At 31.5% G+C, this 26,564-nt stretch overlaps 2 protein-coding genes and 1 long non-coding RNA gene across 8 annotated transcripts; 1 reads left to right on the top strand and 2 right to left on the bottom strand.

Moving 5' to 3' along the window:
• The first annotated feature begins 505 nt into the window (after positions 1-505).
• LOC132942512 (PDZ and LIM domain protein 3) lies at positions 506-19,793 on the top strand. 5 transcript variants are annotated; one of them, XM_061010962.1, is made up of 13 exons: positions 506-824; positions 2,940-3,123; positions 7,232-7,380; positions 10,022-10,259; positions 16,299-16,451; positions 16,521-16,583; positions 16,921-17,009; positions 17,467-17,499; positions 18,079-18,223; positions 18,295-18,336; positions 18,478-18,507; positions 19,130-19,171; positions 19,239-19,793. In XM_061010962.1, the coding sequence occupies exons 2-13, from the start codon at positions 3,004-3,006 to the stop codon at positions 19,317-19,319; spliced, it is 1,185 nt and encodes a 394-aa protein (XP_060866945.1). In that variant the 5' UTR covers positions 506-824; positions 2,940-3,003; the 3' UTR covers positions 19,320-19,793. The 5 variants fall into 5 exon arrangements, with proteins under 5 accessions (XP_060866945.1, XP_060866947.1, XP_060866948.1 ...); XM_061010961.1 differs by having other exon boundaries at positions 508-824; positions 18,475-18,507; XM_061010964.1 differs by lacking the exon at positions 16,521-16,583 and having other exon boundaries at positions 18,475-18,507.
• LOC132942513 (uncharacterized) lies at positions 10,140-14,434 on the bottom strand. 2 transcript variants are annotated; one of them, XR_009664291.1, is made up of 4 exons: positions 14,202-14,434; positions 12,798-12,925; positions 12,427-12,617; positions 10,140-10,281 (listed from the first exon to the last, which is right to left on the bottom strand). It is a non-coding gene; the product is annotated as an uncharacterized LOC132942513 (long non-coding RNA). The 2 variants fall into 2 exon arrangements; XR_009664292.1 differs by lacking the exon at positions 12,798-12,925 and having other exon boundaries at positions 14,202-14,430.
• Positions 19,794-21,899: 2,106 nt separating the features above from the next.
• Positions 21,900-24,821, bottom strand: LOC132942657 (dynein light chain Tctex-type protein 2B-like). The gene is made up of 3 exons (XM_061011232.1): positions 24,699-24,821; positions 23,058-23,260; positions 21,900-22,065 (listed from the first exon to the last, which is right to left on the bottom strand). Exons 1-3 carry the CDS (start codon positions 24,819-24,821, stop codon positions 21,900-21,902), a joined length of 492 nt encoding a protein of 163 aa, XP_060867215.1.
• Positions 24,822-26,564: the final 1,743 nt, after the last annotated feature.

The following is a 26,564-nucleotide window of genomic DNA, read 5'->3' as shown; positions in this document are numbered from 1 at the left end:
CGTTCCGCATAATATGATCGTTATGTATATAGTATAATACATATCACGCGATACGCACATCGCTCGGCCGTTTCCAGCTATTCTCGTCTTCCGAGTGGGATCCGGCGGAGGATATAAAAAACAAATAAATAAAAGAATAGCTATAAAATCGATTACGAAACGCAGACCCGGACGCAGCCGTAGTCTATATTATTATAGTGGCCGCGGTAATAATAACGACGACGACGATAATAATAATAATAATAATAATAATAATAACAATAATGCAAACCGTTGGCGATTATAATACTCGACGGCGTATGTTGCGTTTAATACACACGAACGCGCGCATTTCAAATAATATATGTATTATCTTTTACAACGTTCGGTTTGTTATTTTTTCCACACGCGACTCTCCACACAATATATATTAATATTATTATTATTATGTGTATGTTGTGCATTTTGGCACGTGTCCCGAGCCCGAGCCGCAGTTTTGCTCGCGATAGTCGCGTAGTTCGCGAGCCCGTCCATCACTCGCAGTGAATTTATCGTGCCGGTCCATTGTACGACGACGCGACCATCACACCGGAATCGTCGGCTCAGACATAAATCGTAATCATTATTATCGCGAACCGTGCACGTCGTACTTGCCCGCCATAAGGTCCAATCGTTGTCGCGTCGTCACTTCCGGTCGTCACTTCCTTCACATCCGGACCGTCGCCGCGCAGCTTCCTCAGGGTCCGCAGCCGCTGCAGATCGACCGCCCACGCGCGCACGACCACCGTATAATATATATATATATATATATTGTGCGCACGCGCGACGGCGATATAATAATATAGGTACGACCGCCGCCGCACGTCATGACATATTATTTTGTATCATATTATTTTGTATATTATTATTATTGTTGTTGTTGTTATTGTTATTATTGACTCTGGAGCGCGCGTTTTCTGAAGATTGGCCGGATACGAGCGCCGTTCGTGCAGCCGACCAATTATTGCGTTCACGAAATATATTAAGCGGAAAATGCGATATAAAATTGTACGTAGGTACAGGGTGGATTCGCCAAGCGCAGGCTCACCCCCTTTTTTCTTCACAGCTATTCGAAATTTTTAAACAAATATCTACAGTCATAAAATACCAAATTTTCGAACTCTCGAGATTTTTTTATACCACTCGACGAGTGTCCTCCTGACCTGAGGAGATCCAAACTTCGTTTTTCAAATGAGAACCCAGTATATTTTTAGTACAAACATTTTAATAACTGATAACTTGTAAACTAATAGTTCGAATTTTAAATTAGGTACATCAACATGTTCAAACAAAATATCTACTAATAAAATCTCATGCATTTGAAGGATCCACTCTAAAAATATCATACGAAATCGTTAATTATTTATTTATTCTTTTATAATTTGTAATTTATTTTAGTTATGATAAAATAATTTACAAGCATATATACAAGCCCCTCAGACATTTTACACCCATGCGGCTATGTGCCTATAATTTATTATACACAAAGTGTGTCGTAGCCCGTAGGTATATGTAGTCCAGGCCGTGATATCCACCTATCGAAAGTCGAAACATGTATAATGCAACTACACTTAGTTTGTACCGCCAAATAGTGAAGACTACCTATACTTGGCGGAATCGATGTTGTGAATATGCCCACCGCAAACTCACTAGCTCCCATTATTATACGTATATAGGCATATGTGCGGGCCGCTGAAAATCAAACAGGTGGATCGTTTAATTTCGACGATCGTATGTTGTTTAGTGGGTATAGGTACACACCATTTCGATGATTTTATTATACATTTATGAGCAGTTTTTCGTGACTGTTTTTTGATGACTGATGACGTTCAGACGAAATATTTTGAAAACGTTTCATCTCGTTTTAGTCAGATTACAATCACGTAAACTTATGATATCGGAGCGACTGCTGCTTTTCGTTTTGAGTTTGAAATCGAACTATGTATATGTATAGGTATGACATCGCTTATAAATTATAATTGGCTCCCACTGATATCACTCCGAAGTGTGCACACTGCACACCGTTTATAGATTTTTAAACGAACAACTTTTTAACTTTACACTTTAGACAAGTAATCAGCTCCATAAAATGTACTAGGTCATCGTCGATTTGGAAAGGTACCCGTCATAATATCACTGCAGAAAGGCCGTGGAAATCCGAACATATACCTATCTATAAATTATAATAATACATGGAAGTATTATGATCTCGGGGTTGCGAGCGTATCAAATTCTCAAAATCCTTCAACGGGAAAATGTCGGATAAATTCGAAGCTGGCCGGCATCGCAGTCATCGGTATCATTGAATCGCTCTGTATATGATATACGTCGCTGTGCAATATATATAAATGTACCTAACACCTACCCAACAATGTTTACCGTGTAGTATACACGTTCGCGTTTCACGTTTGATATTTTTCGGCGTCTATGGAATAAATATAATATTATCATCATCGCCATATGTCCATATACCTACATTGCGTTTTGCGCTGCTCGTTAAACAATGACGTACATAATATCGTTATAACATTATACCTAACACGTTCGTCGGTGGTACCTGCAGCGTACCTATATCTATGTACCTACGCGACAAATATATTATATTATTATGTTCTGGACTCAGCGGAGGTGTACACACTGCACAGCTGCAAGCAAACAGACACACACACACACACGTGTATATTATATTCACAAAACGTCGCCATAATATACGCTGCTCCACCCGCAGCAACACTCCACAATATTATATCATGATTACGATATTGTGAATTATTATTATATTGCATAAAATATATAATGTACCTATTATACCTATATAACACTCGTCGTACAAATATCGCGCGCGTCCCATAAATCGTTTACGTGATAATATTTTAATAACGTTCGGTTTACATTTACATATTATATGTTTGTACCTACAGAAGTTGCACTGTAGTGACTGTAGCTACGATCAGCTATAGGACGCGGTGACCGGTGGCAATCGTCATGGGCTCGAAGAAACCGAGCACGTGGTCCGTGACGCTCAAGAGAGACGGCAAGTCTCAACCGTGGGGCATCCGATTGGCCGGCGGAGCTGATCTCAACACGCCACTGATCATAACCAAGGTATGTATCGTAGAGTATATTATTATGTAGTACCTTCTGTGGCACCGTTTCAGGGTTAATGCCTCTAATTTAAGGATATATTTTATAAATCATAGCAGTCAGACCTTTCTCAGACGTTGAATGTTATTGCGATGTCTAGTGTTCTGACGGGCGAAGGAGGTGTCTAATATCGACAATTAATATTTATTAATATTGTGGTGGCTCGTATATCGTAGGTTCATTTATTATTTTATTCTAACTGCCCGTATTCGTATAGTTAACTATTTATTACTGTCCTAGTTGAGTTTACTGCACGTTAGAATAAAATTGAGTCACATGATAGTGTCTGACAAGGATCGTATTTTCAGTAATTATACAATTCACCTACATACCTACATAGAATATATTGTTGGTTAATTGTTATTTGTTTGAAAGGTAGAAGGGTATGGGTATCATCTCCTACTACGTTCGTACACACAATAAGTAAAAAATATTTATTATATTTTGCCATTCACCCTGATGCTGTTACTGCAAAAAAAAGACCCCAAGTTTACGCCAATGTTTACGCATGACTGTTTTCCAATAATATTTTCATGAGAATGACGAAATCGAACTCTTAACATTTTTATGAAACGACATGTACCTTTCGATCATTTTGCACAGGTCCAAATTGTTATAAAAAAAAATTAGGCCATCAAAAAACATCTCGTACAAAATATAGAGCACAGATTAGTCCTTCGATTGTTATTGTCGTTATCAGATTTAATCATCAATAGTATACATTTTTTTAGAACAGTATTCCGATACGTTCCGTAAATCGTAATATATACTTTAGGTGCCTACTATTGTTGTACTATGTTATACATATAGACTTAAGGGTGGGTACTGGGACAGAGGCTATTCCCACGGTCAGTTTTTGGCAAAACGGTTTATAGGTATTTGCACTTATCAGTAGGTATACAATTTAGCCTCACCCGTGTTTGCTGTAATTATTAATAATGCTACACGTTGTATTATTTTCTGTTTTCCAAAGTTCGATTATTGTTTACTAACTACCTCCATAAAGACCACAAAATTTAAATCATTTTCCTGGTTTGTGTACTACAGCTTAAACGTTTTAACTGTACCAAATGTTTACATGTGGTATCCTGTATTGTATATTATATTATACGTTAAATGTTTATAGGTAAATATATACATTTACTTTTTTTTTTCATCACATGAATATATTATATGTTATAAGTATGTACCTATTCTAAGATGTATAGCAAAATATATAAAATAAAATAGTTCGTTATCATTTTTCTATCATTTTTAAAATAATAATTCTTCATGCAAACCCAGGCACTCAATGCTTACGAGGAAAAAGACAAATTAAAACGTTTAATGTATTTGAGCCAAATTTTGTAACTTCAGAATTTTCAGTCGTCTTATTTTTAATACTTCGTAACAGAAGATGCCTATACTTGCCAACATTTAACTATTTAAAAATACATATGTGAGCTTTAATGATTTTAGGCTGAAGTCATTAGTTTAATCGTTGAAATGAAAGATGTGATTTTTATGACGTTATCATTGTATTATTATAGTGTACAAAACTATTTATTTTTTTTTTTGGTACATAATATTATAATGATATTCAAATTTGTTTTAAAGTTTACTATAAAAAAAAAGCTGATGTCTCTGATTTAGATTGTGCGCAATTAAATATAATAGTACCTAGTAGAACATTAGCGAAGGAGTTGGTAAGAGTATGACTGTTTGTTTTTTTTTAACGAATTATGTTACTGTAGCCCGTATAGGTGAAATGCTTCTATGTTTATTTTTTTTAAAATTGCAGACGTAGCAGACATTTTGGCTTGGCCTTTACAATGTCATTGTCATTTGTCTCGCATAATGTTGTATCGAGTTACAAACAACTTATACTGTTGAAAAACTAATTACACATATTTTAATAATTTGCCCGTTTATCGATCTTTGCTGTCTAAACTGCATCATTGCAAGGGGAGGTCTGTCGAGATGGCCGCAAGAGATCCTCTCGCAGAACGTAAACCTCATTACCCGTTAGTAGTAATAAGGGCTAGATTTTCTTTAATATATAAGTAATCGCGTTGACTAAAGATTTCCTCCAGGATTCACCTACAAGCGACAAGTCCATTGAAAATCTCATGTTAAAAGGTTTTTAGTGGGCCTTACACATTTGAAAATCGTTATTAACAGTATACAGGTATACTGATGGAATGTAGTTTCTGTATTATATTTATTATAATAGCGGTAACCTCGTAAATATAATATTATATTTTTGACATCGGTCAAAAACAGTCCTTTAAGTCATAATATTATACAGGTACATAATATAATTACTCTGTACAGTATTATTTTGCTTCCGTATAAACTACGCAGGTATATACCTATATTGATATTTTAATGTATAGTACAAATATGTATAATACAATGCAGTTTGTAGTTATAATTATCAAACTATATCATACTACCTATATTATATAGACCCGTTAGTACGTCCAGCTTACTGCGCGTTACTGTTAATTGCTGCATATTGTGTATTACATGTATATCTATCGCGTTCTAAATGCATGTGAGTACAGTCAATATAGGTTAGGTAAATGTCTCGGCACAATGTTTGCGTGTCTGGTGAACGACAACAACTTCAGGGAGCAGCCACCAGCACAAAGGTACACGAACATATGCAATACGATTTTAATTGAATAGGTAGGTCGTAGGTACGACATATTATATTTGGTCACATTACATGTAAGGTATCTACGCGTGTTGTTCTGAAACGTTGAACTTTAGTTTACTTAACACAGTGGCGTCATTTCAGTTTTCAATAGAGGGGGGCAAAGGTTTAGACCGGCCCGAATGGGTAAAAAAAAAACCGCAAAAATATTAATAGTTTATTAAGATATCTTCTTTTTTTTATTTTTGAAAATCTATTAACAGCATTATCTATAAATCAATTTTACCTGATTCATTATAAGTATATAAGTATATATTATATAATATATATATATCTTATATAAGTATATGATATATTTACAAATTAATATTATCTTAAATTATAATATATTTTTTTTTATTGCTTGCTTACTGGCTCAAGTTTTGTCTGTTTATTAACATGCTAGAAATTATTTTCGATACTTTTCGAGCAGTTTGCGGTAATTTTATATTTTTAGTCGCACCCCTTAACCACCCATCTATTTTTTTTAGATCATATTTTTCCCAAATTAAAAGATTAATGTAAACATGCGTCACGAAAAAAATTAATTTTAATTTAGGTACTCAACTAAATTAACACAATACGCAGAATAGTTGAATCATACACGACTATCGCAAATTATGAAGTCCGTGATCAATGATAAATAATAAGAGCGTCAATCGGTTGTTGTTTTTAGAATTTGTAATCATTTTAGATTTTAGAAATTAAACTATACGAGATTATGATACTAACTGTTCATTTTCCTTCACAAAACACACTCACACAAACAAACATACATAAATACATACATACAATGTGTACGTCCCCGCATACGTCTAAATATATTCGAACTATCAATTAGTAAAAATGTATCATTGTGACAATAATTTCTTAGTACATACTATAATATTTTCTGAAAATATTATAAAATTCCCAGACAGCAAATGTTTGACTAAAAATATTATTATAACATTATTATAGGCACGTTTTTGCACTAATAAAATATAATAATGGTAAAACGGCAACAACTGGACACCGGCCCATAGGGCTGCTTTTAAAATCAGACAGGGGCAAATGCCCACCTTGCCCCCCCCCAAATGACGCCACTGACTTAACACACACTGCGAACAATAATTCTGGTGTATAATATATAACGTATGTAAGGTATATACGGCCGCGCGTGTAGAACATTAGTCATATTGCCTATACCTACAACCAGTATAATATATAAGCAAACAAATTTTTTGATCGTGTCTTCTGGTTTCGTCGAATTTATCGCCCCGCGGCTATGCGTATGGTATATACAACATAATATTAACTTACGATTACGGTATTGACTCAGACAAACAACCAAATTCTCTTGGACATTTTTGTGATTTTATTTTCATGCGTCCTTTTATGTATATAATATAGGTCTACGCCAGATCACCCAGTGAAAGTAGCCTGAGAGTGGGTGACATCATACGGAAAATCGAAGTGTACGACGCTCGAGACTTGAGACATTTGGACGCTCAAAATTTGTTCGGAAACGCCGACCAGTCGATAACTTTAGTCATCCAAAGGTACTACGAATAGACACCTACATAAGTATATTATTAAATTATATTTAGACGATCACTATTCACTGATGATATAGATAATAAACTAGGTTGCTAATGGTTATGTATATGCTTATACTATTTAAATAAATGAAACCGTCTTTTACCGCCATCTTTGTAAAAATCGGAGCATTATCTGGAATTACAAATGTGTTTATACAAATTGATACAAATAATATATTATATATAAATTTATAATGCTGAAGAGTTTGTATGTTTGAACGCGTTAATGTCATAAACTATAGGTACCTATACTGGATCGATTTTAATAAAAGTTCTTGTACCTATGTTCAAGTTTATTTTTTCAACCCCTATAGTAGGTCGGTAAGGATGGCTCACACATAAATTTTGTTTTGGCTAAAAAAAAAATAGAATAATTTTTTGTTTATATAATATTATACAGGGTTTCCATTGGTTACAGAAATACAATTTAAACATTTGTACAGGCTAGCCGGACCGCGTTTTTTAATAAAAGAAAATAGTATTTAACGTATTGTTTGTTATTCAAATGTACATACAATAACAAAATACAATATCCTTATGCTTGTAGCTGATAAACTCAAAAAATACTTGACCAATTTTGACAGAGTTTTCAGATATGGATTTTAGACGTATCAGAAAAGTTTATAGAGTAGTTTGAACTACGTTTAAAATATACCAAATGCTATATCTAATCTCGGTCGAATTAGTTCTCAAATCGAGATACACCGGAACCAATTTTCCTATCAACTCAGGTACACTAAACGTCTAAACAGAGATAGATTCACCGGTATAGTTTATTTGTACCGTTTGTACATTTTTCCAGTGAGAAGTCGAGTTAGTATAATATATATACCTATACTAGCTGTCCCGCCCGACGTTGTCCAGGCCAAAGATTTTTATTATTAATAAACTTATTTGTACAAAACGTATATGCCATAATTCTTCTAATTATAATATAAATATAATATGTAATTAATTGCAGTAATTTAGATAAAAAAAATTTTTTTATTTTTTCGTAAGTTAACAAAAAATCATGTTTGAGTTACCCTTTAGCTATCTATACTATTCTATAGCCTATAATGTAGGAGTTGAAAAATTCTCTTATATTTGTTTACCATAAAAGCGATAATTTGATGGATGCGTTTATCTCATCTACCCGAGTAACTAATGGCAACCATTTATAAACAACAATTTCCATCGTAAATCTCAAAATCCCGGTTTGAGTATACCTTTCCGAGTTGGATCTACTGGTTCCAATTGTGAAACTAAACCATCCAGTGTACCACTCAAACACACAAAAAATCGGTCCAGCAGTTTAAGAGGAGTTCAGTGACATACACACGGACAGAAGAAATATAATATATAATAGAGATATATAATATACTAGCTGATAACGTCCACTTTGTTGCGCGTAAAAAATGGCAATTCTTAAAAATTGTTTTGATTGTTCAACTCTTTTTAAGTGTAACTCGCTGCAGTAACCTTGGTAGACAATCCGGCTATGTCGGATTGCGGACAAAGTGCAACTACCTTGGTAGGCAATGTTCAAAAATTCGATTTGATGCATGCTTGCATCTGATCTGCTCAAATAACCAATGGTCACAAATAATAAATAAATACTAATTTCTACTAATTATTTCTCCAATAACCAATAGCAACCATTTATAAACCAAAATTGCCACTATAAATCTAAAAATCCTTGTTTGAGCACCTCCACGGGTGGTGGTAGGAGGGTGAAAATACTTTACGACCTATTCTCATACCTACCAAATATACAACAAAAATTTCATCCGAATCGGTCGAGCCGTTACGGAGGAGTTCGAACACAATACCGTGACACGAGATTTTTATATATTATTAGATTATTTAATACACTTTTTTATGATAATAGGCAAAGCGCAGACCGTCTATAATGTTCTGTGGTATAAGACCTATAATTCCCACAAAATTTGGCGGTTATTGACTTCACCGACCATCACCGTATTTATATTTTTATGTAGTAGTTGATAATATACCCGCACAATAGTAAATAATATTACGAATCAAGCCGATATTTATCATGGACGCGTCTACCCGATCCATTACTGTATTTTATCTTTACCACCAGGGACTGGAACCGTACCTAAAAGAACCGGTTCTCAAACCGGAACCTTAAAAATATCAAGCACCGGAACCAAAACCTTTATTTTAATAAATAAAGTACCCGAACCGAACAGGAGTTTTCAAATTAAATAGGTTCTTTAAGGTTCAAAAATATAATAATTATATTAATCATAAATTAATGGACAATGGTATTACTGATTTGTGTATAAACTATGTATGATCATACGAGTTTTCTAATTTTCCTCATACTATTAATTAAACACGCATTCCGAATAGTTAATTATTATACTTTTCGGTACCTACCTAAATTATCAGGAACCGGTACTGAAATTATTTGGAACCGATACCACTATATTTTTTTTTATCAAACCAGAACTGACCCGTAACAGTTATTTTATTTTTGGAGAACCAATACTGGAACCGATATCGATTAATTCAAAAGGTTCCAGTCCCTGTAATTACCACGCATGGTGACATATTTGAATTATGATTAATATTATAATATATTATCATATCGCAGGGATGCTCCTCAGTTTAACGGCAGCAGCACCAACAGCAGCCCAATTCCGGTGACCAATAACCATCATCATCAGCAGCAGCACACCACCGCTCGACCAATCGGAAATGGTCTTTACGGTTACGAGCGATCCGTCCAGTCACCCGTCAACAATTTCTGCCGTTTTCCGCCGTCGCTGGTCGACAGTCCGTCTTCGTGCGACTGGGACGAGGCGCACGAACAGGTGGCGCTCGACCAACAGGTGAGAGCGATGATGTTTCATACTGCAGAGTAGAAAACATATTATTATTATTATTATTTTGTTATCAACCCCAACCAGGTATTTTACTATCTTGCACAATGCGTACCATCGAATCGTATGAACCTGCGCAAAGTGGTGGTACGTATAGGTATAGTTTTGTGAGTCCCACGGGACTAAAGTTCCCAAACCTCATGTTTGGGGGAGAGGGTGGATCATCGTATAAGATTAGGATGTACACGAGAGAAAAATAATCATCTTATAAAAATGTATATATTTCATAGCTAATTTTTTTCTTGCGATATAGAATAAGTAGGTTGTAGGTATTACCGCATTTATATATAATACCTATGATCAAGCTACCTTGTTATAACGTCGAAATGTATACGACATTACCTACTGAGTATATGATAATACATAGGAATAGACAGACCGCAGACAGCCAACCTAACATTGGTTTAAGTCAGTTAATCATGGTTATTATACTTATTACATGTATTTATCCTTATATAAATAAAATATTTTAAAATATTTGAAGTTCCTCTTCACGCTTGCTACCAACCCAAATTGTTCGTATTATAACTATTAACCCGCTAACAATCTCTCCAAGTAAAATATATTTCAACTTTCACTTTTTTAGACATTTGGGTTAAGTTATTAATATGACTACGATTTACAATGGTCTCAAGTTCAATTTACCTATTTTAAAATATCGTTATAGCGATACCTCTATACTTTTAAAACCAATATCGCATATTCGCATATAATGCGGTAGTGATATTATATTATAAGGTGAATGACCAAGCATGATAACTCCCTTTTTATCTTCAATAATGTTATTAATCAAAATTTGATTTTTAGTATTTTAAAATATAGTTACTTAAATACTATGTTATTTTCGAATAGACATTTTAGTTTTTTTTGTACCATTTAAGGAGTGTGCTGTGTTGATACAAACTACTGTTTTTCAAATAAGAACCCCGTTTTACTAAATTTTTCTACCGATAATTTTTTTGAAAATTTCGATGAACTTTAATCAAAATTTAAACATGATGTTTCCTACTTATACAACTGTATGTACTTGTATGTAACACGGAACAATTATGTTATTATTTGTTTTGTATATCCCATATATTAAAAAATCTCGAATTTTATTTGGTAACACCAGATTCTGTATAAAGGGCCCTGTCTGAGCCTATACCTTTTAGGATCCCAATTGGTAATTACTAAGTGTCAAGCTTATCGACCGCGACCCTTCACCCGTCTAATAATATTATTATAGCCTATGCCCTATAGTTATACATATAATATTATAAAAATATGAACAATGCAATGAAATGCTACAAAGCACAACCAGCTGCAGTTCTGCAGTTCAAAAATAAATTTAAAACTCTTAAATTATTGCAGCGAATGAGTGAAAGAGAGACATATAGATGGAGTGAGAATGATGAGAGAAAGAGGTAGTACGGTGGAGACTGTGTAAACACCGTCGAAAAAAAACATACATGTTTGACGTACCGCGAATGTCGAAAGTTATTTTAGAGTGATGAAAACATATTTCAAGGTAAAAAATTAAAAAATTTAAAAAACAAATTCACGAAAACCGTTTAATAACATAATGTGCGTTCCGGTTGTTGTCATGAGGGGGGGGGGGGGGTATATAGTACAGAAATAGCCCAGCCTTTAATTTGGGATAATTTCACGTTCCATAAAATTACGCGTTTCTCGTCATCATAATATTTTATGATATATATATATATATTCAAGGTGATTCTTTTAAAGGTGAACACTCATTTTCTCGTTATGTACTGAGTAACGTTTTTGGGAATCTTTTTTAAATAATCTGAAGTCGTTACAAGACATATTTTTGGAAAAACATCAAAAGCAATTTTGCTGATAATTTTAATATAAATAAAATGTAATTTTGAACCAGTAGTTAAGTACCTATCAAAAAAAGCAAAAATACTTAAATAATAAAATAACTATTTTTTCAAAAATGTTGTTTGTGATACAAATTAAAATGATATGATAAAATAATTTCATAAACATTTATTTGCTTTTCAACACAATGAGTGATCATGCTGTATATAATGCCACTCACGCTTCCCTCGGATTAAAATTTGCCATTGCAGATGTCACGAATAATAATTTATATTAATAATTTACTCACGCGCAGCATCAGGTACTGTAGTATTAGCTGATTTATGAGTAACTTCGGTCATGTACAAACGAAGTATGCAACATACGGTCATTCCGAAAAATAATTGGATTTTTTTTTAAATTTTGCATTTTAATTTGACCATTTTGTTCGAGGAATAATTGTTACAAGCCTGCATACAATGGCTTCGGAGTTCAATTACCCTGTAAAATAAACAACAGCTGAATATTGAACACGTAACTATATTATTAAAGTGTAAGTAAAGCCAGCAAAGGTAAACAGTAAAATAATTTCCTAATTTATTACGCATTCTGATGTTGGTTTAAACCATTTTGTGATGCCAAACAGCCAAACATAATAGTGTTTGTTGAACATACATTTACCATTTTACGTTTTTACTTGTTATTCCTTGATCGTTGTGCGCTTTATAATATTTGATTTTTTTTCAACATCGAATAATTTACGAGTAGGTTTCATTTTCCATATTGGAAATTTATTGTTTTGCAGGTACCTATTTAATACAATTAATATGCGTAAAAAAAAATTTTTAAAAAAATTGTACTTTTCACATGTCCTTAAAGTGGGTAGTAAAATAACCAGTCATGACGATAATCAAAGTACCTAAATACAAACATCGAATTAAATGCTCATATTTGTCGTGGTCTGGTTTTATTAATAAATAAATTCGGAAAAAATATTGTGATTTAATAAGGCTATGAATTATGTTAATGTTAGGTATAGTCGAAAAAAAGAATATTAATACTAATCCAACCTGCAGTCTTACATATTTTATATGATCACTTTACTTCATGGTTGATATTCAATATTGAAGATATTTTAGAATAACAATGGTAATAAATATATTTTGTCGTTAAACAAAATATGAATAAACCATAGTGGAGCTCAAAAAATATACATCATTATTAGAATTTGTAATTTTATTTTGGCACGTACTGAGCTAAAGGTCGTTTAAGCAGTTAGCACACATCTAAAAATATCTTTTTAGTTTTATTTTCTATGAACTTAATAATAAACCGTTTGTATATTTAATCGGCATGACATTTTTAATCGAAACCTGTGCTCTTTTTCATACTACAATTCTAATTACTTTGAATTTATTTTTTTTATCGCTATATCCCAATCAGTACCTATATTAGTATAATATCGTAATTTGACAGTACTATTATGTGCATGCGGTGCATCACAACACAGTCGTCGGTATGGAACTGTTATTGAAAACGTATTATAATGTGACCTACTGGCAATTATTGGCGAGTTGCAGAACGATTTAAACACAATCGAAATAATTGGCAACGAACTAAAGTTCTGTGATACGTTGCGTCATCAATTATTTAGTCTACCTAGTCATTTGTCACCGTTCAATAAAACTATCTTAGGATTAACCACGGGGTATATTTGACGACGAGATATTCGCGATTGGTGGTTTCGTCGTGCCTGTAATTAAAAAAAAAATTGAACAAAATCGCAACAGTGGGTGCCTATATATATATTTTCAAACACAATCGAGTTCTTCTTGACTAATCCTATCATTTACCGAGTGATTTTATGTTGTGATAGGCAGTGTAACTATATGCTATATTATAATATACTGTCAACGGTTTTATACGTGAACAGTGTCTTCAATTCGAATCAATAATAATATTATACCTGCACATCGGTTGTAGTCATACGATTGGTTATTGAAATTTCTCAAAAATACGTGTAATTGTGATGTGGATTATCTAAACAACAATACCTATGTCTTTTGTATTTTTATGAATACTCACTTGTGACATTTCTTCGAGATCGATTTGCCGACGTTTCAAAAAATAAAAAAACGAAACGGAAATAAAAATCGTGGTCTGAACGCATTGTGTAGCGAGTGTCTCATAATCGTGACTCCACGCGCCGGTGGTCCGGCAATCTCGCGGGACGACCGTAGTCATATTTAGTGCAACTTTCCAAGACCAATATTTTTAAATTTGGAAGGGATATGATGAGTTACATACGAACGTATTATAATATGCTCTCACGAGCCTTGGGTTAAATAGTCCAATGGAACAACATGTTTCGTGTCGCAAAACAAAATATTACATGAATAATTATGATGAAATTTATTTTGTTGAATTATTTTGGATATGAACCAAAAACACAAAGGGTTATTTTTAAACCCCTTTCCGCGGTAAGGTCTCTGACTAATATAAAATGTTTAAAAACCTAGACTAGAATACGTTCTATATATATACATAGAAAAATAATTCAAACGAAATTTTTATAAAATTGGAAATTTAGCCAATTAGAAAACTTCAAGTCCGATAGTGTCTTATGTATATTCGATTATTATTAACAACACACTGTATTTAAAATCTAAATGATTTACTAAAATGTTAAACAAATTAACGTATAGCATGTTTATACTAAATCAAGGAAATGATTATAAATGATGATAATTATTTATGAAAATATAATATTTACGAATGTAAAATATTTATTAACTGGGTTACTTATTTATTTTAAATAATAAAAACCGTTTGCATTATCTACAAAAATTAAGTGCAATTAATCGTGGTGCCATATTTTACAAATGCTACCCTAACGAGTTAAGTTAAATACCATATTTCAGTTTTGCAATGATAATAATATTGATATTTTAAAGATGTCGGAAGCACCTTCTCAAATTTGTAAAATCTTTAACACAGGATTTAAGAAGTCTTACATTTATTATTATATAATGCGTATAAAATATGAATTAACCTTTAACCAATGCATATCACTATATTACGTTATATAATATGTTCATATAAAATATTATCCACACTATTATATAGTACATTAGTGCGGCACAATACATAATATTAAAAAATAAGTCACACCCTTACCAGTTACTAATATTAGATATGGAATTAGAAAAAAATAACCAACCATATACATTATTCGCATAGGCGCAAATCCATTAAAATTTCTGGGGGGGGCCTTAGCCTCCCTGCGATTTGCGCCTATGTACATATTATTAATATTTAATATGATTGTTTTTAAAAAAATCATTAAATCCGTGTCAGGGTCTGCGTATCGAGTAATAAACTAATAAATAGTAATCCCGTTAAAAATAACTATATAATATTATTATTATCGCCGCTCGACACGAGAATAATTATATCAACGCCCGTCCTCGAAATTGATAGTAAATAAAAATTTCGAGGAATGTCGTGGAAATTTGTATAGTATCAAATTAAAATCGCTCGTGCATAATAATAATATAGTCTCCTCCTAGCCCATGGAAAAACGTCCGGTTGTTAATTTTAGAAAACCCTCGTAAGTACCCCGCGGAGTCTGCCAAGCCGCGTGGGCGATTCCCACACTATATGTTAACTGGTACACACTGACCAAGACGAAGCTCGCAGTCGAAGGGAAACCGTTGAAACCGAAAGCAACCAACAATATCATCATAATTATACGGCCCAAGTTTTTATCCGAGTGTTACTGTGAATATACCTACATATATAATATATTATTATAATATATAACATAATTAATTTCTCCTTTGAAAACGTAAATAATAATAAACTGTCATAATGATGATGTCTCACATTGATCCGGAACAAAACGCTTACGAGCCCGAAAACGCCCTGCTGTGGGTAAGTGTCGAGAGTTAGGTTAGGTTACATATACCGTTTGTTTCACAATGTATTACTTCTGCGTTAACGATCGTGTGGTATATGAAACCTGGCATTATGTCGCGGAGGCGTCAAAAAAATTGTATAGAAATGTACGATCGATACATTGATTATTGATACATATCATAACGTTCGAAACGCTTTCCTATGTCTCCTCTTCGGCCGTGTCTTTTTCATGGGCATCAGTAATATGTTTTATTGCGCTTTTAGCCGTACAGAACGAACCCGTTGGTGTTGCCCGGAGCCAAGGTCAAGAGGGATCCGCCCAAGACCGTGTCGTACTTACGCCACCACCCAAATCCAATGATGAGAGCGCATCCGTCACACCACGATCAACCCATGGACACGTTGATGAAACAAAAGGTAAGCGTTGGGTCCACTGTCGAGTCCACGGGATTTTTACGGTCCTATATATGTATACATAATTGATAGGTCACGGACACGGTGTTGCAACGGATAAGCAGCGAGGAGGCTAAGACAAGACCCGGTAGACAGGTTAGGGATTCGATATAATATAATATATTACGTGACTTTTCTGTGTCGTCCTGCTTGAAGTGTACTTGTCCAAAATAAATTATGTCTATTTTGTGATAATATTACATAGGTATATGATGTAATATAGTACCTATATCTATACGGTATTTGATTATTATAAGTCATAACAAAGACGGTTTAAAAGTTATACACCTAAGTTTTGTATTGTGTCAGTCGCGTGGGCTTCTGCCTAAAAATAAAACATGGGCTTTGGGGATTTCGCTTGTCGACTTGTGTGCCTCGTTCATAAAATTTGAACTTTGGTTTTAGCGATAACTTAGAGTTATTTTTTTTTTAGGTGGTACACAAACAGTTCAACTCGCCAATCGGTCTTTACTCCGAGGAAAACATCGCTCACTCAATCAAATCGCAAACAGGATATACTCCGTAAGTTTTTGAAAATTATTATGTACTATTGTTTCATTAGGTTTGACATAAAAGCATTAAAGTAGATTTTCGCTACAATATTATAATTATTATTACTCATGTTGGCAACGAGCTAGATAGTGAATTAGTGACTAATATCTTTGACCTTGAACACGTTGCCACAGCAATTGATCACAAATTTCGAAAAAAAAATGTATTCGCGAGGGGTTTTGTTTACACACTATACGCGTATAGTCTACTTCTATTAATACACTGCACTAGAGAACTGGCCCAGTGAATTTTATCCGCCCGGTGTCTCTATTTTTGTTCCGTCTGACCTAAATTGACCGTAACAAACATTTCGACGGTCTCGTATAATATACTGTTTGAAACCAAAGCGTTCGGTTGGTCAGTAGTTATATATAGTCAAAGTTAACGACCAAAGTTCAACCATTTAATTGTGTAAAATAATGTTTAGGGAAGAGGAAGAAGAGAAGTACGGTCGTTTGAGGTAAATAGATGCATGAAGCATGCGCGAGGTAAAACGCATTTTGGCAAGGGAATGTTATTAGCGGCATGTGACTTAGTTAAATACTAAGTTAAACTTAGGTTTTTCATCGACTCGTAGAAACGCTATATTCTTTGCATATTGCTATACTATAATATTATAATAATATAGAAACCAAAGGAAATAATCGAAAATGCTTTTTGATAATTATTATGTTTAGTGTCTTAGTGGTCTCTTTCTAAACACGGCATATGGTAGTCGGACTAATGACTTTGCTTATTTTATGACCAAAGAACTCGTACTGCATATCTAATCTCAGTATTTTCATTGACCTATCCTTCCTGGAACACAAAACCAAACTCAAACACAACCATCCATCCTAGTCAATTCCGCTATTAATCCTGCACATATCTATATGAATACTGACTAACACAATTTATTGTAATGAAAAAAAAAAATCTAACATTTCTTCTGTTTTTCTTTTTCTTTTGACTTAAACTATATTATTCTTCTTCACACATTTCTTTACTAACACCTTCCCCCTCGGAACTTTCCCCCCCTTTTTCTGACCACGACATATAGGCACAAGAAGACTGTGCAGTACGATCCAGCTAAATCTGAAACCTACAAGGCGATTCAAGAATCAGAACACGGAGACTTCCACGCTCAAGAGATATCGAAGCCAGTGCAACCAAAAGTATTCACGCCTGTCCAAGGAACGGTAAAAGTAAGTCTGATCGGTTAATTATTTTCTAATATTTTGCATTTGTTAATATATTTTTTTTTATTGTGTCACAGAAAGCTCCGATCAGCAACGGCCATGGACATGCAAATCATAATGTAAGTATTCAGGCATTTAGCATTTCACTTATTGAAATATTTAAGGGAATGTTGTTATAATATTTTGTTCATTGCTGTAAATAAATAATTGTATGATTGATAATAATAAATAATAAATATGATAATATTTTATTTCAGAAGTTGTCAGCTCCCTATCATCCAAATCCAGGAGTAAGTACATAATATTATTTATGAATTATTTCAAACTACTTGGTACTTATATTAAATGTCTACTTATACCAACTGAATATTTTGTCTACAACACCATAGCCAATAATTTATTTAACTATATAAGTTTTTATAATAGGAATATATTTTTATAGAAATAAATCATGATTGAATTAATAGTTACTTGATTTTGTTTTAACTATCCAACGATTGATATAATTTTGAACTAACTGTTTTTTATTTAAAAAGGTTATACAATATTGATATTAAACGGTTAACATATTGTATTTAATTACCTATAGTTTTAAAAATGAATTGTTTTCTGTTATTTTAACTGTATAAAATTAGGACTATTTTTATTAACCTGAATTACTTAAAATTATATTAATTAAAACACTGGTGTAAATATCGCGTGGAACATGCAATTTTAGAAAAACACTTATCATAAAATTTATTTTTCAACCAAAATCTGACTTCTTGCATAATATGTTTAAATAAAATTATTCAGTTGACGATTTATTATCTTCCTCGAGAACAAATTACTATTTTAGTTTTTTAATTATTGACAATTGTGTATACAGTTTTGATAATAGGTATAATGATTTTATTTATTTTTTCTCCGTAGCGTGTATCTCCACAACCTCATCCAACTGCGCCACACCCAAATGTAAGTGTTAATAATTTAGTTTTTGCAGTAGAATAAATTGGTTTAATCGTGTGGTGTTTGTATATAGGCCAATTACGTTTCCACTGATGAAATCCATCAAAGTGGCAGTTTCAAGCGCTTGATGCACATGGTTATGACCGAAAACTAAATGTGAAACCAAAATAAATAAATAAATAAACTATTCAATTATTGTATTTAAATTTTAAAAGTAAGACAGAAATGTTAGAAAGGAAATGTGTATTATTTAAATCATTTAACATTTTTATACTTTCATCTGTATATATTTATATAAATTGTTATCGACAATATTAATTTATTATTGCGCACCTACTGTGACTAATATATTATAATAGTTTAATGTACCTACGTAATAACAAACGTAATTTATTATTATTATTATTTTTATTATTATTATTGTTATTGTTATTATTATACGCAATTTATTTGGAAAATTGTTGAGTGTAGAATCTAGTCACACTTATAAAAAAAAATTAGACTAACAATCTGAATATTATAAATTTATGTTATTTTCAGATATTATATAATCTGTAATGTTTAAAAAATTAAATAGATTAATTATTTTATTTATCATATCATAATAATAAATGTTTTATTGATTTTTTTTTTAGTAAGTATAGGATATAAAAATTCCAGCAGACTGGGAAAAATATGGAATAAAAAATAGGATTATTTTAACGACCATACTTAGCTTTTAGGTTTGAATAATAGGATCAATATTATTCAGTTGAAGATTAAATATAGTATAGATATGCACCACACTCGCACTAGGGGCGGTTTCAGGAGGGAGGGTAGGTGCCACGGCCCCCAGCTGTACTTATAAACAATATTTTACTGTTAAAAACAAAATTACAAAAAAAAATCATCTAAATTGTCTGAAAATTATTAATTGCCCCCCCCCCCCCCCACAACCATGTCTCTGGAGCCACCCTTGACTCGCACATCAGTTTTGGCTGTTGTACGCACTTACGATAAGAGGACATTTTGATTTTGAAACTCTTACAGTTTAAAATCAAGATTAAATAGGTAATATTGTAATATGATTTAGAATTTTAATTACTTGTAGTTTCGTCCACCTAAACACATCATAATATTATAGGCAAATAATAAATTATATTAATAATTTAATGTTATATTATTGATAGTGTTTATGTTTTAATTTGATATAATAAATTAATAATCAGTTTTGGAAATCGGAATATGTATGAAAATTAAATAGATATCTGGTATTATGTGTATGGAATATTCGTTTAATATTTATTTACGTGAATTTTGTCTAATCAATGATAAAATATAATAAGCTAAAAGTAAATTATAAATAATTCATAATTATAAGTACCTATCTATTTTTTTTTATTTTATACTGAAATTCAATATTATACAGGCAATGGCTTAGATGCAATATTTCGAAGACTTGGATGTAAACAACAAGTAAGACAATAATCAAAACAATTTTTAAAAAAAAAACCGAACGATATTTAAAATTAAAAAAATACGCGACGGAAAAACTGACACGTATTGCGTCCAATAAATTTGATTTGATAATTGAGTAACGATTTAACGTATAACCTATTCTATTATTATCCAAAAATCCGCCGGTATGGGAATTTGTAAAAGTTTTTTTCTACATTATACCCGTGTGAGACAGGTGGGATAGACGTAGATGTAGTGACGCCCAGACGCCCTATTAAAATGGAACGCATTCAATGACTCGTGGTCTTTGGAGTCAAGACGAAATTTTACATTTCACATTTTTCTATAAGGCGAGCCAAATTATTAAAAACCCAACAGGCATCATTACGTTTTATCGCACAGAAGACTTCACGCTGAAGTCATTGGACTATATTTCAATGAGACGTTTGTCGGTTTATACAGGGCTATATTTATACAAGAATAGGAGCAGTATACTGAACTCCTGAGCCGAAAGGCAGTAAGTGACGATGTAATATAGTTTTGGGGAAAATTACTTTTTCTGAATCATATTTTTATTTTTATTTGCACTTAATCACAATAATTATTTATTAAAATTAATGGATTCTCAAATAATTTTTTCAATAGATTTCAATAAATCGTATGAACTAAATTACTAACTGTACTGTACATTTGATCACCTCGAAATGTATATGCCTACCGTAGGTACTGGTACTAAAGTTGGGACATATTATGTGTTTACCGAGATAAAAAGCAGTATGAACATATACATTGTAATTAACTTTTTTTTTAATGAACTGACTAATAAAAAAATAAACTTGTCTTTAAATTATAATAATACAGAATATATTAATATTCTTAAAGTTCTTAAAGTTTATAATTTTTAACAGATAAAGGTTTTTTAATAAATCTTTTAAGAAAACCTTAACTTTAATAACATAAGTTTTATTATTTATAATATCCTAAGATGTTTAAGAACATATTAAAATATTAGGACTTAAATTAAATTCAGTACAACACGTCTGTAAATTAACTATGAAAAACGGAGGAAGTGCCTCTGCAGTTCATCACCAACACGATCTTTATTCACCAATTGCATACAGTCGATTGTCGATATCGTGTTTTACTTAGATACTTTATTTACTTAGACCTTATGCGATTCTATATGCGTTTAATACTTATTGCATAAAAAAAATTCAATATTTTATGTTTAATCATTTTTTCATTCAAGTCACATTTATTATCAGTTCTCTGGTCAAACAACGACGTTTTGTAGGGTTTATTCGTGATAAAATGCACCTACGACAATAGTGGCAACTAGATTATTATTTTCAAACTTGGTTTTAACGTATTTATCTCTGCTAACATCACGTAAAAATTTGACTTCTGATGACACTCCTTGGCTTTTCTTTTCCACAATTCCGACAATGCAAACTATTTTATACCTGAAATAATATAAGAAAGTAATGATAAATAGCATTACATTTATTGAAAGTGCGTTTCCTGACATCCTAATATCAAAATACCAAAAATGTTTAGTATTATAGGTAAAACAGTTTAAAAAATAAAAATGTTATACATATCTGCAGGAAAATAGGTTTTTAAGTATGTGGATGTCAGGCTTACGTAACCATAACAATCTAGGGCCACAGTTCAAGCTATTAAAATTTAAATTTGAAAATTGTTCTGCAGCACCTGTTAGTTGAAAGTTAAGACTGATATTTTAAAAAGAAATTTCGCTCTAGAAAAAATTATAAATTTTAAAATAATTGAATTTTTTCACGTTTTTGAAAAAATAATCTGTGTATAGGCCGTAGGTACTTTAAAATGTTTTGTCCTCCATTATTATTGTTATGGCAGATAAGTTGAAGATTTAATTGGGAATAGACTGATGGTTTTCTAGAGAAATTTTGAAAGATTGTATTACTTTTTTATTAACATAATAATATATTATGATCATTGATCATAATTCTTAATACATCATGATGTATAATAACTATCTAGAATGTATTATCAACTATCAACGCCGCCACCACTATTTGTCCAAATCTTGTCGTTGCCTTAGCAACGCGATTACCTTTTCTGGTTTTGACTAATTTAAAAAAAAGTTTTATTTGTTTATTTCATCATTCAAAAAATTGAATAATAATATGCAATAGTATAGCAGGTTGTTTTAACATATATAAACGACTCAACTACAACCACTTTATATGTAGAGATAAAAAGTTTCTAATTAAATATTAGAAAGTAGAAAACCTAATATATTTTTATCAGATGATTCATTGAACAAACAAATCAAACAAATACCATAGTTACTTATTAAAATTCAAAAACAATTATTTACATATGTACCTACTAAAATTAACTAAACTAACCATTCTGTTAATTTTTATTTTGACTAGGTAAGCTATTTAATCAAAATATCCAAAGATTTTACCTATCAAAATCCATTTCCCGAATTCTATTTCTTACATTAAGTGAAATATTAATACAGGTTTGTATTGCTTCGTTTTGGTCGTACTTGGTTTCGTCGTTTAAATGATTTTCAATTTCAGTTTTCAATACTACCTTGGCTAGGAGTTCGTCAAATGGTTTTTTCGAATCCATTCTGTACGTGTTCTCATATTTAATAATATTTTCCTGTATTTATATAATTTATTTAATTAGTCTTACAATCATTAACACGACAACATCAATAATGTTTGCTTGTTATATATTATAGGCAACAATTTATATATCAAACCAATTAATAGTTTTGTGCGAATCGTTTTGTATAGTTAGTACTAATGTAGTACTAAAATTATATACTTAGCAACATAAGCAACTTAACTGCTATATGAGTTACCGTATGTATTTCATCAAAATGAAAAGTTACTAATAACTTTTAAAGTTTATCATTTTATTTTATATTAAATTTATTTATACATATCATATTGTGTTTAATTGTAATTTAATGTAGGTGTCAGTCATTAGTCACATATATATTATGACTATATTTATATTGAAATTGCGTTTAGTCGATAAGCCATCAAAATCGTACGTTTTTAATAGCTCAATTGCGTCCGCAGTGTGTTGCTGTTTAAGTGATAAATTGATAACTTTGGATTATACATTTAGGTATCATCTTAAGACAAACCTTGGGAATAACGATAATTTTTACGCAAATAAACTTGACCATACGACACGAACCTACTATTGTGTGGATATAACTTAAAGTAGGTACCTACCTATAATAGGTACATGAAAAAATATTAAAATGTTTAATGTTGTAAACTGATTATACTCGTAATTGATATAATGATTGAAAAAAACATGAATATTGATATATTGACATTATATAGCCTACTAACCTACCTATTATGAATAAGACTGTTGGGGTAATTCAGCTACCTCGATTCTTATGTTGGGATGATGCACTTGGACGATATACCTTTTACGAAAAAATTCAAAATATAATTAAAGACAACCTTGGAACGCATTCGGGTGATCTCATGGACCATAGTATAAACGCTTATACAAAAAAGGCGAGAAAGATAATCTAGTTTTAGGCTGTGATTTAATATATTTTATGGATTCATTTAAAATTTAAAATTATATTTATAATATGCTTGACAGTTTATAGTAAAACAGATTATTTTTCTAAATATAATAACGTCATTGAAAGCAAGAAGACGATAAACTTTTGGTTTCTCAACAAGTGTGAAATATTTTTTAAATGATTTCTGAGAGTAATATGTTTATTATTTTAATAATTTGTCGTTGATCTTAATTATTAGAAAATTGTTATGAGGTATCACATGTTGTATATATTAACGTTTTTCAAAATAAAAAATTGATTAAAAAATTAAATAAAACAAACTTTCAAACAATTAATGTTTTCTAGGGATAAATGGTAGAAACTAACGGGTAAAGCACAAAAATATTCGTTGATGAAATAGACATAATATGTAATATCAACTATACGACTAGATCGGCTCGATAGTTTTATAAAAAAAAAATCATAAAGTAACAAAATTAAGAACAAAAAGGCTTCTATAACAGCTATAAAGTTATGATGTTATATAATTCAATTTTTTACTTCTGAAAAATTAAGATCATCGATATCTTCCGTATCGATCTCTGCCGGATAGAAAGATAAAATACTATCCTCTTCCTGTAATTCATGTATTTGTTCATCTAGTGATGGTTCTCTAGACGACATTGTTATTAATTTCAAGAAACTTTCTAATATTGATTTATTTTATTATATACTAGAAATGTTTTTCTATCAGAAACTAACACAGTATTAATTAAGAAGTAACTTATTTGTTTTTAGGACGAGTTGCTTATGTTTACATTATTGTTTACAAAATTGCCAGAGTACCTATTTAAAAGGTGTTTGGTTGTTAAGCTAGAAAATTAAAACGAGTTGTTGATAAACGACAATTAACTTGAGTTAATTATTAACATTAACAGCACTGCTAAGTGTTAACCACTAAACTTGTCGAATTTCATAAATCCCCGGGAAACTCTGACACTTTATAATATATATAGTTACTACGTCATACATACCCTTGAGGCAGAATAGGACCCTAAGATTTTACGTATACTTATCAGTTTTTTTTTCAATTATTCACTTTAGTTTTAAATACATTTCAGTATTTTGGCTCTTTGAATCAAAAATTATAAGTTTTCATATTAAACACTTTTAATGTATTTAATAAATTTATTTGTGTCAGTTTATTTACTTATGTCATGCAAAGCCATTAAGAGGACGCTAACCATTGCTAACCCGCATGCGTTGTATCCGTCTTATAAATGCACAACATAGGAAAAACTGTTTTTTGCGGGACAACTATGCTCCCTCTGTATTCATAGTAGAATTACCGAAATTCACAACACATAAGGAAGAGCTTTTTATTTTTTTTAAAAGCACTTATATCAATAGTTTTTAATAATTAAACGAAAAAAACCTAATGTTCTCAAACTAATAACTTTAATTTTATTTATGTTATCCAAATAATAAAAACGCTACGACACAGATAAAGTTCTTCCCTATACGATGTGGAATTTTGGTAATTATGCTATAAATACAGAGGGAGCATAGTAAGTTGGTCCACGCAAAACAGTTTTTGATATGTTGTGCATTGGTAAGACGGAGACGTGTGTAGCGTCCTCTTGAATAGCTTGAAATGAGTTATTTTTTTAACTTAAAAAGTTACTTAATTTTCTAATTAACTTTTAACTTAATTACTTTTAACGATACCCATTGTAATAACTTAGCTGTTACCAATTTATTTTTAATACAATACATTTTGAAATTAAAACCGTTTTTACAATATTATATTTACCTATACTACTATTTACCTATAGTAGTCCCTTCTATAGCTAGAACTGTAGTTAAAAGTTTTGAACTGATTTATTAATAATCGTTTTTGTTTAATCGCGTTGTATACAATAATTTTTATTTTATAAATAACTATTTCTTGATTTAATCATTTAGTTTACACAAACGTATAATTACCTATTTGACTAAACCGCACAACAAGGAATAATAGTAGGATGCTATTTAACAAAATGTTTTGTTATTATTTAAAATAACTAAGTGTGCCCAGGTGGTTATTGGAAAAATAACTGTCTTATTTTTAATAGATAGGTACCTACTCTATTAAGTTAGTAGTTAGTATATTTATCTACATTAGGTTTACATTTTTAGAATTAAATATATAATGTTTGTTACTGTTAAATTATAATTTAAGGTTCTTAACGTTGATTTAACTTAACTGTCTAAAACGAATGTTATTATTTTTTATTTACTTGCCAACTTTTGCTTTTACATAACATGAAGTGGAAGTGTAGAACAATTAACAATTGTACCTACTCATAAAATAAAACAATAACAGGATGGCCCGGTGAATCCAAAATAGATTGGGAACCACTGAAACAATAATATGTATCTATCTAC

Source organism: Metopolophium dirhodum, chromosome 4 (genome assembly GCF_019925205.1).
Source record: "Metopolophium dirhodum isolate CAU chromosome 4, ASM1992520v1, whole genome shotgun sequence".
Classification (NCBI taxonomy): domain Eukaryota; kingdom Metazoa; phylum Arthropoda; class Insecta; order Hemiptera; family Aphididae; genus Metopolophium; species Metopolophium dirhodum.
This window is presented reverse-complemented; position numbering and strand designations above follow the sequence as displayed.

What these genes read in the sequence shown, in the direction of transcription:
- LOC132942512 (XM_061010961.1), top strand. Translation starts at nt 3,004, where the DNA reads ATGGGCTCGAAGAAACCGAGCACGTGGTCCGTGACGCTCAAGAGAGAC. An exon ending in TCGCAAACAGGATATACTCC is followed by an intron (nt 17,010 to 17,466) that starts GTAAGTTTTTGA and finishes AATAATGTTTAG; the next exon opens with GGAAGAGGAAGAAGAGAAGT. An exon ending in ATGGACATGCAAATCATAAT is followed by an intron (nt 18,337 to 18,474) that starts GTAAGTATTCAG and finishes ATTTTATTTCAG; the next exon opens with AAGTTGTCAGCTCCCTATCA.
- LOC132942657 (XM_061011232.1), bottom strand. Translation starts at nt 24,821, where the DNA reads ATGTCGTCTAGAGAACCATCACTAGATGAACAAATACATGAATTACAG. An exon ending in ATGATCTTAATTTTTCAGAA is followed by an intron (nt 23,261 to 24,698) that starts GTAAAAAATTGA and finishes ATATAAATACAG; the next exon opens with GAAAATATTATTAAATATGA. An exon ending in CGGGAAATGGATTTTGATAG is followed by an intron (nt 22,066 to 23,057) that starts GTAAAATCTTTG and finishes ATATTATTTCAG; the next exon opens with GTATAAAATAGTTTGCATTG.